This window comes from Canis aureus, chromosome 3 (genome assembly GCF_053574225.1).
Source record: "Canis aureus isolate CA01 chromosome 3, VMU_Caureus_v.1.0, whole genome shotgun sequence".
Lineage (NCBI taxonomy): Eukaryota > Metazoa > Chordata > Mammalia > Carnivora > Canidae > Canis > Canis aureus.
This window is the reverse complement of record NC_135613.1, coordinates 24,258,967-24,274,533: the sequence shown is the minus strand read 5'-3', so window position 1 is coordinate 24,274,533 and position 15,567 is coordinate 24,258,967. Positions and strand designations below refer to the sequence as shown.

The 15,567-nt window shown below is 46.8% G+C and overlaps 1 protein-coding gene across 4 annotated transcripts in view; it reads right to left on the bottom strand.

Annotated features, from left to right (window-relative positions):
* Positions 1 to 15,567, bottom strand: part of ZC3H18 (zinc finger CCCH-type containing 18) — a 66,513-nt gene that overhangs the window by 27,348 nt on the left and 23,598 nt on the right. For 2 of the 4 annotated variants that reach the window (XM_077891110.1, XM_077891109.1), the window contains exons 5-10: positions 10,659 to 10,745; positions 10,202 to 10,350; positions 9,780 to 9,872; positions 8,788 to 8,945; positions 2,325 to 2,442; positions 824 to 1,092 (exon numbers count right to left, since the gene is read on the bottom strand). In XM_077891110.1, the coding sequence (XP_077747236.1) occupies positions 824 to 1,092; positions 2,325 to 2,442; positions 8,788 to 8,945; positions 9,780 to 9,872; positions 10,202 to 10,350; positions 10,659 to 10,745 (874 nt within the window). The remainder of the gene's footprint in view (positions 1 to 823; positions 1,093 to 2,324; positions 2,443 to 8,787; positions 8,946 to 9,779; positions 9,873 to 10,201; positions 10,351 to 10,658; positions 10,746 to 15,567) is intronic. The other 2 variants (XM_077891111.1, XM_077891112.1) reach the window with 1 other exon arrangement.

Sequence of the window (15,567 nt, the reverse complement as noted above, 5' to 3'; positions counted from 1 at the left end):
GCAGGCTCTATACACGGAGCCCGATGTGGGATTCGATCCCGGAACTCCAGGATCACGCCCTGGGCTGAAGGCAGGCGATAAACCGCTGAGTCACCCAAGCATCCCTATTTATTTACTTTAAAATAGATTATTTCCTTTTAAAAATTTTATTTATTTATCTTAGAGAAGAAAGGAAAAGAGTGAGGAAGTGGTGGGAAGGGAAGAGGGAGAGAGAGACACTCAAGCAGACTCCATGCTGAGTGTGCAGCCTTATGCGGGGCTTGATCAATGACCCTGAGATCATGACCTGAGCTGAAATGAGTCAGACGCTCAACTGACTGAGCCATCCAGGCATACCCTGTATGTATTTTAGACCAAAAGGGATGTCTGAAACCCTAGAACCTGCCCGGCCTCTTGGGTCGCTGTTGTACTGCCTGTCTTTAGTATCTACCCCAGTGGTCACACAGGCAACCCTCATGGCACAGTACAAAACCAGAACCAGCATCCAGAGACAGAGATAACTGGAGGCCTGTCCTCTACCAGGAGACTCAAGATCTTGTATTCTAGCTGCCAGAGCGCCACACGGTGGTGCCCCTCTGCCAAAGCACAGGGAGTGGGAATTCAGACCTTTAATGACTTAGGATGATGACACAGCATTCCCACCATAATGTATGTTTACAGGATAGTTGGCACCTACTAAGGAAACCACATTGTTTCCCAGCAGTGATGGTAGGATTGTGGGTATGGGGCTGTAGGAAGCAGACAGGACCCGTGTTAGGCTAGTGAGCCCCTCCTCTCTGGGCCTGGGGGCACCATCCCAGAGCCCAGCGGGCGGATGGCCTACCTTGGTGGCTGCGGGGAACGAGGCTTCGGCTTCTCTTTTTCCTTCTCCCGCTCCTTCTCCCGGTCGCGGTCTCTGTGCTGCCGGTCCTTGTCATCCCGTTTGGCTCGCTCTCTCTCCCACTCCTCTTTCCTCCGCTGTCGCTCTTTGTCTCGCTCACGCTCTCGCTCTCGCTCCCGCTCCCGCTGCCTGCGTTCCCGTTCTCGGTCCCGCTCACGCTCACGCTCACGTTCCCGCTGCCGGTTCTCTCGCTCCCGCTCACGCTCCCGCTCCTGAAACCAAACGTACATGATGGGTGGTGCCTGGTGCCAAGGCCACAGGCAAGGACCTCAAGTGCTCACTCTGTTTCTAAGCTTCTCCTTAAAACAGTGTCCATCAGTGCGCCAGACACCAGCTCAGGAACCAACCTAACAGTTCAGTGCCACCTGCCTCCCACCTCAGCCCTTCCTGCGTGGAGTGGAGATGACCCAACAAGGCCTCCCGAGGGCTTGGACAAAAAGCACTCTACTGGGTGGAGTCTGGTAGAGACGGGGCACCCTGAAGTGGTTGCTCTTACTTTCCTACACATGACTCGTGGACACCTTTCTGAACTAACGCTCTGTACTCATTCATTCATCTGTTCTTATATTCAAGGTTAAAGCAGGATAAAGCCCCAATCACAGCATGAAGACAGGTCTCAGGCTTTCGGTGGCCTGCAGGAAAATGAAGCATGCCCCTGCCCTTCCATCTTGGACATGGTTGGGGAGAAAGGTGGCAAAAAGGGGCTCCAACAAGGACCCAGATCTGACCTTCCAGGCTGCCCTGGTGGGCATGCAGCACCCATATCCCTGTGGCCAGGCCCCACTGGGGAACCTGTTCTATTGAGGAAATGGGCCAGGATGGTCAAACAGGATCCCACCATCTATGGGCTCCCAGGGTAGTCACCTCCCTCTGATCCCTAAAACTCAAAACTCCATCACATAATAGGACAAAAACTATCCCACTGTGCCCCATTTGACCTCTTCTTAGCGGCAGCTTTTCCTCATCATCCTGAAAACACTAGGGATTCAAAGGCTGAAACACATCTATTCATCGGGAAATACCAATACAGAATAGTTCTCCAGGAGAACAACAAACATACAGCTGGGGAAAGGCCCAGGTTATGAAAACGGATGAGTATAGCACAATTACAAATGGTATGACTGAAAGAGTAATAGATACATTCAGTTTGTTCTGGAGAGTGGAACACACATGCCTATGCAAACTTATATTACTATTAATAACCCCACTGGTAAACCTAATTAAAAAAAAAAACATAGGAGGAACACAGATAAAAGAAGTCTCTGCTCACATCACCACCAATTTAATCTGTGGATCCGAACTGTTTCTCTATAGTCAATTTGGGCTTGAAATTGATACACTGTACCAACACTATTAAGACCATATAAAGTCCCATAAGTTAAAAAGGGGTTAATTTTAAGGAATCGCCCAGTGAGTTGAATGTACACACCCACATCCCACTTACCCGGTAATTATGGTACGGCTCTGTCTCTGTATACTGCACCCGGAAGTTCTCGTACTGCCCACCACGCCAGAAACGCTCGATTTCATAGTCATAATATGGGTCTGCGTAAGGCTCTAGTCTGAAAACAGAGTGAGGAAAAAGTAAATTTTATCAGTTAGGAATATTAATGCAAAAACAGTACATAAAATGTTAGCAAACAGAATTTGAGACCATGTTAAGAAAGTATACACCATGACCAGTGGGATTTATTCCAAGAGCGCAAGGAGTCCGTATGAAGAGATTCCTGACTATATCACACATGAGACCTAAAACGAAAAATCAGAGAACTGCACCCATAGATGGTGGCAGCATCTGGGACAAGAGGACCAGCTCTTTGTGAAAGTACTGAAGGGGCTAGAGGTGGCACTTCTGTAATGCAACTACACACACGTACATGCTTTGGAACTAAACCAACCTCCTATCTAATGGTAACAGAGGGGCACTTGTGTAAGGCTGGGCCAAGGGGAGGAGGCCACAACCTTCATTACCACCCACCAGTGGGACAGGGGCCTGGTGGCCACGACCAGGAGGCAGGAGACCCGGCAAGGAGGAAAGGGTCTATGCCTGGAAACAGACACAGTAAAGCCAATCCAAGCAGCCAGAAGAACCCAGTGAGGTAGACGGAAACCAAATAATCACCACTTGGGAGAGAGAGCAGAGAAATCCACATTTACAACAGCAAACAAGAAAAAAAATTACTGAGGAACAAAGTACATTTAACTGGAAATGAGCAGAACCTATTTGAGAAAAGCTTTATGATGCTCTTGAGAAGATATAAAGAAATGGAAAAACATTCCATGCTCATGGATTAGAAAAACACACACTGTTAAAATGTCTTTACTATGCCAAGCAATCTATACATTCAGTGCAATCCCTATCAAAATACCACCAGCATTTTTCACAGAGCTGGGACAAATAATTCAAAAATTGTATGGACGCAGAAAAGACCCCAAATAGCCAAAGGAATGTTGAAAAAGAAAACCAAAGCTAGGGGGACCTGGGTGGCTCAGTGGTTGAGTGTTTGCCTTTGGCTCAGGTCATGATCCTGGGGTCCTGGGACCGAGTCCCACATCGGGCTCCCTGCAAGGAGCCTGCTTCTGCCTCTGCCTATGTCTTTGCCTCTCTCTGTCTCTCATTAATAAATAAATAAAATCTTAAAAAAAAAAAAAAAAAAGGAAAGCCAAACCTGGAAGCATCACAATTTTTTATTTCAAGCTGTATTACAAAGCTGTATCATCAAGACAGCACAGTACTGGCACAAAGACAGACACATAGTCAATGGAAGAGAATAGAGACCCCAGAAACCGACCTTCAACTTTGTGGTCAATTCATCTTTGATAAAGCGGGAAAGAACATCCAGTGGAAAAAAGATCGTCTCTTCAACAAATGGTGCTGGGAAAATTGGACAGCCACATGCAGAAGAATGAAAACTGGACCACTTCCTTACACTATACACAAAAATAAACTCAAAATGGATGAAAGACCTAAATGTGAGACAGGAGTCCATCAAAATCCTAGAGGAGAACACAGGCAGCAACTTCTTGGTAAACACGTCTCCAAAGGCAAGGGAAACAGGCAAAAATGGGACTGCATCAAGATAAAAAGCTTCTGCACAACCAATAATTGACAAAACCAAAAGACAATCTACAGAATGGGAAATATTTGCAAATGTCTTATCAGATAGAGGACTAGTTTCCAAAATCTTTAAAGAACTTACAAACTCAATACTCAATAAACAAAAAAATCCAATCAAGAAATGGGCAGAAGACATGAACAGACATTTCTCCAAAGAAGACATACACACAGCCAACAAGCATATGAAAAAATGCTCTACATCACAAAACCACAATGCGATACCACCTCACACCAGTCAGAATGGCTAAAATTAACAAGTCAGAAAACTGGTGTTTTTGAGAGGTTGGTGAGGATGCAGAGAAATGGGAATCCTCTTATACTGCTGGTGAGAATGCAAGATGGTGTAGCCACTCTGGAAAACAGTATGGAGGTTCCTCAGAAAGTTAAAAAATAAGAGCTACTTTACGGCCCAGTAATTGTACTGCTAGGAATTTACCCCAAAGATATAGATGTAGTGATCCTAAGGGGCACCTGCACCCCAATGTTTATAGCAGCAATCTCCACAATAGTCAAACTGTGTAAAGAGCCCAGATGTCCAGTGATAGATGAATGGATGAAGAAGATGTGGCATAGATACACAATGGACTACTACTCAGCCATCAGAATGAAATCTTGCCATTTGCAAATACATGGATGGAACTAAAGGATATTATGCTGAGTGAAATAGGTCAGTCAGAGAAAGACCAATACCATAAGATGTCACTCAAATGTGGAATTTAACAAAACAGATGAACATAGGGGAAGGGGAAAAAGAAGAAAAGGAGAGAGGGAAACAAGCCATAAGAGACTCTTAATAAAGAACAAACTGGGGGTTGATGGAGGGAGGTGGGTGGGGGATGGGCACGAAGGAGGGCACCTGTTAGGGTGAGCACTGGGTGTTGTATGGAAGTGATGAATCACGGAATTCTACTCCTGAAGCCAATACCGTACTGTATGTTACCTAAGTAAAATTAAAACAACAACAACAACAAAACACTGGAAAGACGCAAGAACACGTGTGAATAAATGAGACGATGTTCCCGGTGTTTGGCCAGGAGGACTACACATGGCAAGAAGTCAGTTATCTCTCCATTAATTTATAAATGTTGGGCAATCCCAGTACAAACACCAGTGCACCTCTGTATGTAGCTGGACGAGCTGGTACCCAGGCGTGAGACCAGCCAAGAAAGACATGCCCTGAGACAACAGGACACTGTAGGAGGTCTTTCTTGGGAAGAAACAAATGGCTCACAGGAATGTGACAGAAGTCCAGAGACAGACCCCAGATTGTAGGATAAAGGAGGGCCAAGGTAGGCTTGTAATCCACAGGGAAGGGACCATTGCTAACCACTGGGAAGAAGGTAAGGAGACCCAACTTACCCATGGACCCAGAGGACCTACCCGGGGGGTGCTTTGGACCCCAATGGAGAAAAGAGAAAATATAGACCCAGCAACCCCTGGGCATTTTTCCAGAGATGTCTTGGCTCCAGACCAACTCTTCCCTTTGAGTAAGCTGGTGAGGGAAACCAAGACACTTAACAACCTGCAGACATGCTGCTCTGGGTAGTCACAGAGGTCTCTGCCAGGATGAGTGTCTGGGTCAACTGATGGCCTCCAGCGGACTGCTTTCTCGGAGGCTTCTCCCCCAGCTCGTCCAGGACCCTGACAGACTTACCCAAGTCTGGCTGGCTCTGCTGAATGACACAGACACAGCTCTTTCTTTCTTTCTTTTTTTTTTTTTTTTTTTTTTTAGATTTATTTATTCATTCATTGAGAGAGAGTGAAGAGAGAGGCAGAGACACAGGTGGAGGGAGAAGCAGGCTCCATGCAGGGAGCCCGATGTGGGACTCGATCCCGGGTCTCCAGGATCACACCCCAGGCTGCAGGCGGCACTAAACTGCTGCACCACCGGGGCTGCCTGACACAGCTCTCTTTCATTCCAAGCTGCCAGACATCTTCCTAAGCCCCTAAGCCCCACACTACTCAGATAGTATTGAAGAAAGCAGTCAAGAACTGCAGAGGCCTACAGCAGTGCAGCCTTCTGCCAGAATGTAAGAGAGAATGAGGCCCCCAAGGTCCTGGGGAGCACCTTTCCAAGTGGGGTGAGGCTGTGTGTTCTCTCAAAGGAAGGTTGTATAGGTACAATCGTGTTTGGGGAACTGGGTAAGCAATGTATATGCGGCCACTCTCCCGTGGGACTGCTCAGACCGGGAGGGTACAGTGGGCAGGGCCCAGGTTCACGGAAGCACAGACAGCATAGCCGTGTGATGAGAACAGCAGTATGGGGAGGCACCCACATGCTCGAATGATGGATATGGGTAAGGGCTCCACCCTAGGCCCCAGGTTACTGAGAAGCAGCGTTGCTTACAGAGCTCCTGCCAAGGACCTCATTCCTCACCAACAATACCCAGGGGTCCTCTTGTCTGCCAGCTCCCACATTCCTGGGGGCTCAGTGCAGCATCCCTGATTCACATCCCACCCCAGCAGCCAGCACAGAAATGTCTCCTTCCTCCCTCCCTTCTTTCTTAGGCTCCACATCCACCATGGGACTTGAACACACGACCCCCAAAATCAAGAGTCCCATGCTCCCCCAACTGAGCCTTGGATGCTCATATGTCATATGTCCCCCATATGACCTTGGATGCTCCAAGGTGACATTTCTTAATGTCTTATGTGCCTGAGGTCCCATGAGTTGGTTGACATCTGAATAAAGTACCTCAGGTAGTGGAAAGGAATTTTTAAAGTTATGATTGGGGTATAGAAAAGCACTATTTTTACCAAATGATCCTGCTGGACAAATTGTTTAATTCCAGATAACAGCATAAAGAAAACAGCCATTTTCCTGTCTCTTCAGCAACCTTGGAGCACTTCCTCACGAGCTCCTGAGCTCCTCTCCCTGGAGGTTCTATAACAAAGCACCCAGCTCTGCATTATCAGAGCCAGATCAGACCACCACATGACAGCGCTTCAGAGTTTTCTACCCTTACCCTCAGCGTCAGGCCAGGGAACCCAGGCCCCCACAGAATGGGTGTGCACGGTTCTCAGACCTCAGTGGGTGGGCAACAGAATCACCCAGAAGGCTTATTAGCATCCAGCCGGGCTCCACCTGACCTCGACACTCTTATGGGGGTGTTTCTGACAAGCACACCCCCTCGGCCCCCCAGCCACACCTGGAGCTCAACCCTCAGGCCCATTCCCACCTGCCCTCACCTGGCACACACAGGGACCTCGGTCACAGACCTACTGTGCAGCCAGCTGAGGAGCACCGGGCACAAAACTTGTTACAGGGTCCCTGTAGGGTCCCAGGAAAAGAGAACAAGGCTGGTCATTGAGTTTTAAGTCGATGGCCCTTAACCGTTGTTAAATTATAATTCTGCCTGGCACCTCAGCCGCCTCGTACCCTCTGTGCTAGATGTATCCCATTCTGCCAGCTGCTCCCTGTGAGGTGGGGATGGATAAGGGCTCTCTGGTTCCTGGCCCTTCCCCATGCTGACTGCTGGACTTCTGCACCCAGCTGGCCTGGAGGATAGCCGCGGATCTCCGTGGCAGCCAGGGCCGGGAAACGGAGTGTCAAGGGGAAATGCTGAGGTTCTAAACCCCTTCTTTCCATGCTCAGAATGACCATACTCAGGGAGCACTCTCTGCTCTGTGCTAGTCACAGTGCCCCATGCACATGCGCGGACTCTCCGGACTCTCACCCCCCTACCTCCAGCAAGGCAAGATCACCACCTGGATTTTTACATAAGCAAAATGTGAGGCCTCAGGGTGTGAAGGGAGCATATGACCTGGCAGCCAAAGTCCTGACTCCCATGCTCCTGTCTGGGGTCTAACACACCTCCACATCCAGAATTAGAAAACAACGAAGTGGAAACTACATCTTTAAATCTTTACCCTTCAGCCTCTGAGATGTCTCCTGCCATGATAGGTGTGGACCTTCCTGTTTGCATAAAGGATGGAGGTGTGACAGAAGGGACCTGAGACAGCCTGACATGCAAGCACCAGATGAGTCCTTCTCCGCACCATCCTCAGCCAGACCCCGGCAGGTTTCCTGGCAGTAAACGTGAATGCGCGAAATGTCGCTAAAAGCCTGAGATGCTGCTGAAGCCGGCTCTGACGACACACCGAATGCCATGCCATCCCTGTGACCTGGGCCCACGCTGCTGCTGCTGCCCAGGAGAAACCCGCCCGATTCTGCCCCTCAGAGAGGAGCACCACAAAGCCGGCCTTCCCCCCATGGGATAAGCACAGGCAGATGAGAACTTTACTTAACATTACACAATTTCTAAATTTGGACTTAGGTATTTCAACCATATGTACCTCTGTCACGAGTCTCTAAAAGACCAGTAATGAAACATCTAGGAGAAGGATCAACAAACACAGCTTTTATAATGGGAAGGGTCACACTTGCCCAGTTCCTGGACTCTGGTGGCAATGTCACAGTTTCCCTGGCTCCTGGGTGCCTGGAGGAGGGTGGGCAGAGGCCGACACACGGGGCTCCATGTGAGCTCCACGGGGCTCAGTTTCTCTGAGGCAGAGAAACTCTCAGAACTCAGAGAAACCCATAGGAAGGTGAGCCCTCCCCAGGCAGCAGCCCCGACAGAGCTGAGATACCTCCTTCACAGAGCAAAAAACCAAGGAAAGTTCAAAGGGATCTTGGGGGTGCCATTCTCAGCCCAGGACAGGGACACACGTGGCACCCAATGCCTGAGGGAACCTGTGTGCTGATGCTCTCCAGAGCCTAGGGCTCACATGGCTGGGGACAACTTCATACTCTCTCAAAAGGGAAGGAAGAGGCCGAACTGTTCCTTACACTGTGTCCCGGACATCTCTGGTGATCCGGTAATTCCAATCTCGGAAAACTTCATTTTCTTTATCAAACTCCCGTTCATCTTCGCCAATGGTCACCGTAAACCTTTTTTCTTCAAAATCAGGCTCCTGTTCTTTTCGAATGGTTGCTTTTTTTAAAACCTACCATCGTAAGGAGGAAGAAGTCAGTGCCAGTTATTGTTAGGAAAAGCAAAGGGAAGCCCATCCTGATCTGACCCACAGAGCCCAGGCCAGAGTGGCAGAAGCAGCCCACTTGAGCCCGTGGTAGGGGAGATGCGCCTATGCTCTAGGCCTGGAGCACTCCATTTCTACACCTGGCAGTCAGGACAGGCCGGCTCAGCAGTGCCTCGGAGCTTACTTCCATTCCAGAAAGGGGTGACAGAGCTGGCCATCTCCTAGAAATAGTCCTAACACTGAGATGGGGAGTGGCAGAGAGTCACTGTGAGGTGGCCCAACACAGAGAGAATGGTGAATCTGCTCATGGCAGAAAAGCCACATGCAGTGGTTCCGGTCTCAGAAGAAAGGAGAGGTGGTGGGCTGTGTGCTGAGTGAGGGAGGAAAACCTCATTGGAGAGAAGTAGGGGCTCAGAAAGCAGGCCCAACAGCTGGGGCCATGGTATGACCAGAGCGAGTGGGGAGGGAGAGGGCGGCTCCTCCACTGGCAGGGGTCTCCCTGCGCTACATCTATGAGGAGTGGCTCTGGGCAGCCAGGGGCTGCAGCAGAGCAGCAGCAGCTAGGGTGAATCTGCTGCCACCCAGGCCACAGGAAGGCAGTGGGCCTGTTTCGTGAGCTGGTGCATCGTGGAGACATCGACAGACATCAGTTTCCACTCTTAACTCTTCAGAGAAATCACAGAAATATACCCCTCACTTCAGAGACTTCACTGGGTTTTCAATCGTTGTCTCTGAATCAAAGAAATGCTACTTTTGCTCAAGGACTGCTGCTAGCATTTTCTTCTCGGGCCATCTGGTTACCTCCTTTGCGTGCCGGAGTCCTCGTTCCCAGGCACTCTCTGTCGGGGGCTCTGGAGGGGGTGGAGGCAAAATTTCATCAACTACTGGCCCACCCTATTAAAAAACGAGAAGGGAAAAGTTGAGAAAGCCAGCAAAACTTTAAAATCTATAAAGAAACAGGAACAAAAACCCCAGCTAGAGTATCTTTCGGCTGTACACCACCTGCTCTCCAAACCTTGATTTGGTCCCTAACCCACAACCCTGCCCAAATCTAGGATTACCTCCACATGGAGATTTGGAAGCATCTGGAAGGTAACTCAGTGACTGTGTGATGTCACAGAAGTGCCTTTTACACGGGGTGTATTAATGTGCTGTAAGCTGAAGCTTCAGAGAGCTTAGATGTCCCATTTGCTAGCAACTAAAGAAAACAGATGTTCACGCACCCATGGGTTGGCAGGCATCAGTGGGTGAGGTCCAAGAGGCGGGGCACCATTAGGCGGGAAAGGTTCGGCTTTGGTGATTAAGGAATAGTTGCCCTTGTCGTTGACTCCAGGGTGTATAAACCTACAGTTCATTCCCCATGTGCAGTTCCCTATGGAGACAAAAGCCAGGTCAGAAAAAGTAGAAGAGAACCAGAGTGCAGGAGGTCAGCTTCCTGTCCGCTTTGCCTGCAGCGGCAGCTTGGGGGCAGTGCCAGGCCTGGGAGGGGTCCCGCGTGTGCCCCCCAGCTCCTAACACAGCCCTCACCATCTCATAAGTGTTGTGAACCTGAGGACAGGCTCCAGCAGTGGCAGCAGAGTCAGAGCTCAGAGCAGGGCTATCCAGGCTCGCTCCTCAAGGCTGAGCCAGCACAGCAACCACCGCCCCCCACACCCGGGATCCCCACCTCCACACATGCACCAGGTCCTCCTGGCAGGCAGGCCTGGAAGGTCTCAGGCCAGAGCCTGGACTGAGGAACTTCCTGTGAGCGGGATTTCCTAAGGGCTCCTGAAAGGGGCAGGGGTCATGTGGTCAAGGAAACATGGCACCCCGTGTCCCTAAGTCACTCTGGGAAGAGTTCATCTGGCCCTACAAATAGAGACGTCCCAGAGCTTCCCAGTCACAGGTGGCCCCCTGCTCTGCGAGGCACTCTCTTGCTCAGGTGACCCTGCAACCCCACAAGGGCTCAGAGGTATGTGTGTGTAAGATCCTTATCTAGATTCAAAACACTGCATCTGGAACAGCAATGGCTGAGAGAATTCTGTGTCTGTCTCAAGATGTCTCTACCAGCCCTGCAAATTTGCATTTCTCCCACCAAAAGTCTCACAAACCATTTTAGGGTATTTCTGTGCTTAAAAAATGTGTGAAAGAGACAAGACACAGAGGACTATAATACATTGGGTGTTCATACTTTACAAAAAAGCAATAAAAAAAAGTCCTCTTTTTGGGGGCACCTGGGTGGCTCTGTCGGTGAAGCATCTGCCTCAGGCTCAGGTCATGATCTCAGGGTCCTGGGATCGAGCCCCGAGTCAGGTCCTGGCAAGTGAGGAGCCTGCTTCTCCCTCTCCCTCCACCATTACTCTCTGCTCATACTCTCTGTCAAATAAATAAATAAAATTAAAAAAAAAAAAGTCACCTTTTAGAATTACTCTGTAATAGAACACCAAGATTATTCAAGGAAACCACTTGACTTTTTCAGAGCAGAAGGTGAGAAGTCCAAGTTTTAATTTAATCATTAAATTACTTTTTAAAAATTTAATTTTAGGGGGGCTCTGCTGGTTCAGTTTGTAGAGTATGTGACTCTTGATCTCATGGGTCATGAATTCAAGCCTCATGTTAGGCACAGAGATTATTTTTTAAAAATTTAAAAATAAGTAAAAATAAAAATTTAATTTTTTGAACAGGTAATATCTACATCAGCTCAAAAATAAATACAGCATACAATATCTAACTAGTTTTAAAAACATTTTCAACAGGCTAACATGTAGTTAAATTTTAAACCATCTTTTAAAATACATATTCCCAGGTTGCCTGGGTGGCTCAGTGGTTGAGCGTCTGCCTTTGGCTTGGGTCACAATCCTGGGGTCCTGGGATCAAATCTCACATCGGGGCCTCTCTGCAGGGAGCCTGCTTCTCCCTCTATGTTTCTGCTTCTCTGTGTCTCATGAATAAATAAAATCTTCAAAATATATATATTCCCTTCTAAATGTAGTATTTCACTTGATCATTTCTATCAACAACACATATTTTTCCTTGTATAACATAAAAAAAAAGAATCATTTGGTATTTAGGAAAAAGCTAAATTTACCTTTTAGGCGCCATGAATAGTTAAATTTGAATTAAAACCAACCTAATAACATACTGATCTGAATTAAATGCAAAATAAAGTATGCTTAAAATCAATTCTCTGGAAAAAAAAATGACAATGAACTTTTAACATTAAGAAAGACTACACAAGTCAGAGGTTGGGAAATATACTAATAGGGGGTTCAAATCCCAGAGTCTTACAGAACTTTAAAGAATTAGCTCCTGTATGCAGTCCTGCACCTGAATAAAGGATTCCAAGCACTGTCGAGCCCTTCACTGTCTGTCACAGAACTCCACAGGTATCCTCACTGCTGTGGAGGTAAAAGACTTAACTTGTAGAGGTTTACTGCAGAAAATCTGCAAATACAAGAAAGCGTGAATAACATAAGCCCCAGGTTTCCATAACTTTTTAAATTATCTACCTGGGTGGTAGATAAATGGGTATTTGTTAATCTTTGTTCATTTTTGTATGTGAAATATTTTTTCGAGATTTATTTTAGAAAGAGAGTGAGCATGTACAGGCAGAAGAGCAGAGAGGGAAGAGGATGAAGAAAGAAACCCAAGTGGACTCCACACTGAGCAAGGAGCCTGGCATGGGACTCAATCTCACAACCCTGAGATCATGACGTGAGATGAAACCATGAGTCAGATGCCACCCAGGCACCCTTATATGTAAAGTATTTTCTTTTTTTTTTTTAAGATTTTATTTATTAGAGACACGGGGGGGGGGGGGGGGCGGGGCAGAGACACAGGCAGAGGGAGAAGCAGGCTTCATGCAGGGAGCCCGATGTGGGACAATCCCGGGTCTCCAGGATCAGGCCCTGCGCTGAAGGCGGCGCTAAGCTGCTGAGCCACCGGGGCTGCCCATGTAAAGTATTTTCAAAACGAAACCAAAAACTTCATCCATGAGCCCACTGACAAAAAAAGATCTTTTATTACTCCCACAGGCAGGGGGAGAAAAGAGGAACAGAATAAATCAGTCAGGAATGTGAGAGGTGAGAGCAGCAGACTGTTCCCCTCCCAGACTGGCAGGTGATGGGAGCCTGACCTTCCGCTCTGGGTGTGGAAAGATCCTTGCTGGACATGTCTTGATTCCTGGCCACCAAACACAAGGAAACAGTTGCTCCAGGCAGAAGGAGGGGAGGTCTAGAAGCACCTACCACCGGGACAGATGCCTGGCAAGAAGGGAGCAGCAGGAGCTACACATTCCCAGTAGCCAGCCTGCCTGCCTATCTATGTATTTTGAAAGATTTTATTTATTTATTTACTTATTCATGAGAGACACAGAATGAGAGAGAGAGAGAGAGAGAGAGAGAGAGAGAGAGAGAAGAGAGAGAGGCCGAGGGAGAAGCAGGCTCCCTGCAAGGAGCCCGATGCGGGACTTGATCCTGGACCCTGGGATCATGCCCTGAGCTGAAGGCAGATGCTCAACCAATGAGCCACCCAGGCGCCCCAGCCTCTTTATTTTTAAGTAATCTCTACACCTGATGTGGGACTTGGACTCACAACCCTGAGATCAAGATTTGACCACACCACACACTGAGACAATCATCTACTAGCCTTTTGAAAAATGAATTTTTATCCATGTAGAAAAAAGCCTGGAAGAAAACACCCTGAATTGTTGGGATGGTAGAAAGAGTTTTATCTTTTACTATCCTCTCTGTCACTAAATTACTTTCATAATTTAAAAAACCACTTTGTTTAGGAAAATGGAAGTAAAAATCTTGTTTTAAAACTGTATGGTCTATTTCTAAATGAAACTTCACAAATGCAAAATTTATGTGGACTATGCCTCTGTCCAGATGAATAAACAGGCTTATAATGATGTGAGGATTCTGTGTAGGGGCCTGGATGTTAGCCAGCAGGGAACAAGGAGAAATGAAAGTGTGGTCACAGCGGCACAACAGGGGACAAGTTTCTTCACGTTGGTATACACACAGCTTTGAAGGCAATGATAATGTTCTATTTCTTAACTGAATGATGGGCACAATAATTATTCTTTTTTTGTCATTATTTTTGCTTGTGCAAACACTGTTATTTTATATATATGAGATATTCATATGTGTGAAATAAAACTAACATATAAAGAAATATCCAAATACTCTAAGTATGCAGTGATGTCTCCATGCTTCCAGTGTCCTTTACCAGAGACAGTTATCAATTTACTGGGGATGGATGGATGGATGGATCAGTGTATCTACCTCCACATTTTCCCTGCTTGTATTACACCACATTGTGTTGACTCCTGCTTTTATTTTCACTCAATAACAGATCTATAAAAAAGGAACCTCCTTGCTAAAACACCAACACACCCGCAATCAGTGAGACAGACACGACATATATAGAAAACCTACACAGGTCCTTCAGCTGAAATCAGAGAAACTAAATGGGGAGAAGACAAGACACCAAAGCCACATCCTTTATGGCAGTAATCCGCTGGTCACAATCACACACCTGACTGATCCAAGGACCCAATCTATTTCTTTTGCAGCACGAAACATCAGAAGAAGAAAGCAGCATGTCTGTGGGCATGCTCATGAGCACATATGTGTGGTGGGTCCAGAAACATGATCAGATTTTAAAATTTCTGATGGTTAGTCTGACTGGTTATGAGGATAGCGCAGTGCTGGCACCATTTAAAGGCTGCACTTGCTGTATCCACAATGTGTCCTGCTACTGTGTTATTTCTAACTAAGTAAGACAAGGTAGTCTTAGTTTAAATATTTCTTAGTCCCATTTCTTATTAGTCTGAATAACTCACAATAGAAAATACAGGGGTTGTAGAAATAAAGAAGTTTAAAGTGCTTCATGGCTTTAAGAAATTACCATTGAAAGAAAGGCAGAACATGTAAAATCTAACAATTAAGTATTAAGGACAAAAAAATATTAAGGACAAATGTAGGATCTAGGTGTATATTAATGGGCATAAAGTCCCACAAACCATCATGTGCAAGTTTTTATAATGAACATAAAGAACTCAGGTGTACTTTCCTTTCCCATTTCATAGATGAGTCACCTCTAGTGGAATCTGAAATACATTACTTTCTCTAAGGAATACCCTGTGGTAGCTGAAATAATTAAAATAACATCTGGCTTGCTTCTTTGTAAATAATGTAGACTTAAAACCAGCAGTTCTTTTACGTTTGGGTCTTAGGACCCCAAAGAGTCACAGATGGGTTCTATCTAATTGGTACCTGCTATGTATGGAAATTAAGACTGAAAATACTTGAAGACATAATATATGCCATGTGTAACTTACATTAACAATATATTAACATGTTTCATGCAAAATAATTTTAAAAAATACTCAAGTGATCAAGTAGCATTATTTTCCTTTTTGCAAACCTCTTAAAAATGGACATTAACACAGAAGACGTTTTCATCTGCTTCTGTATTCAGGCTGCCGTGATGGCTCACAGAGCTTGAAGTAGGTGAAGAAAACCCAGTGTCACACCGAGACACAGTTGGGCAAGGGAGGATACTGAGCAGCCTCCTCAGAGACTCACTCATGTCCCTGAGGCCC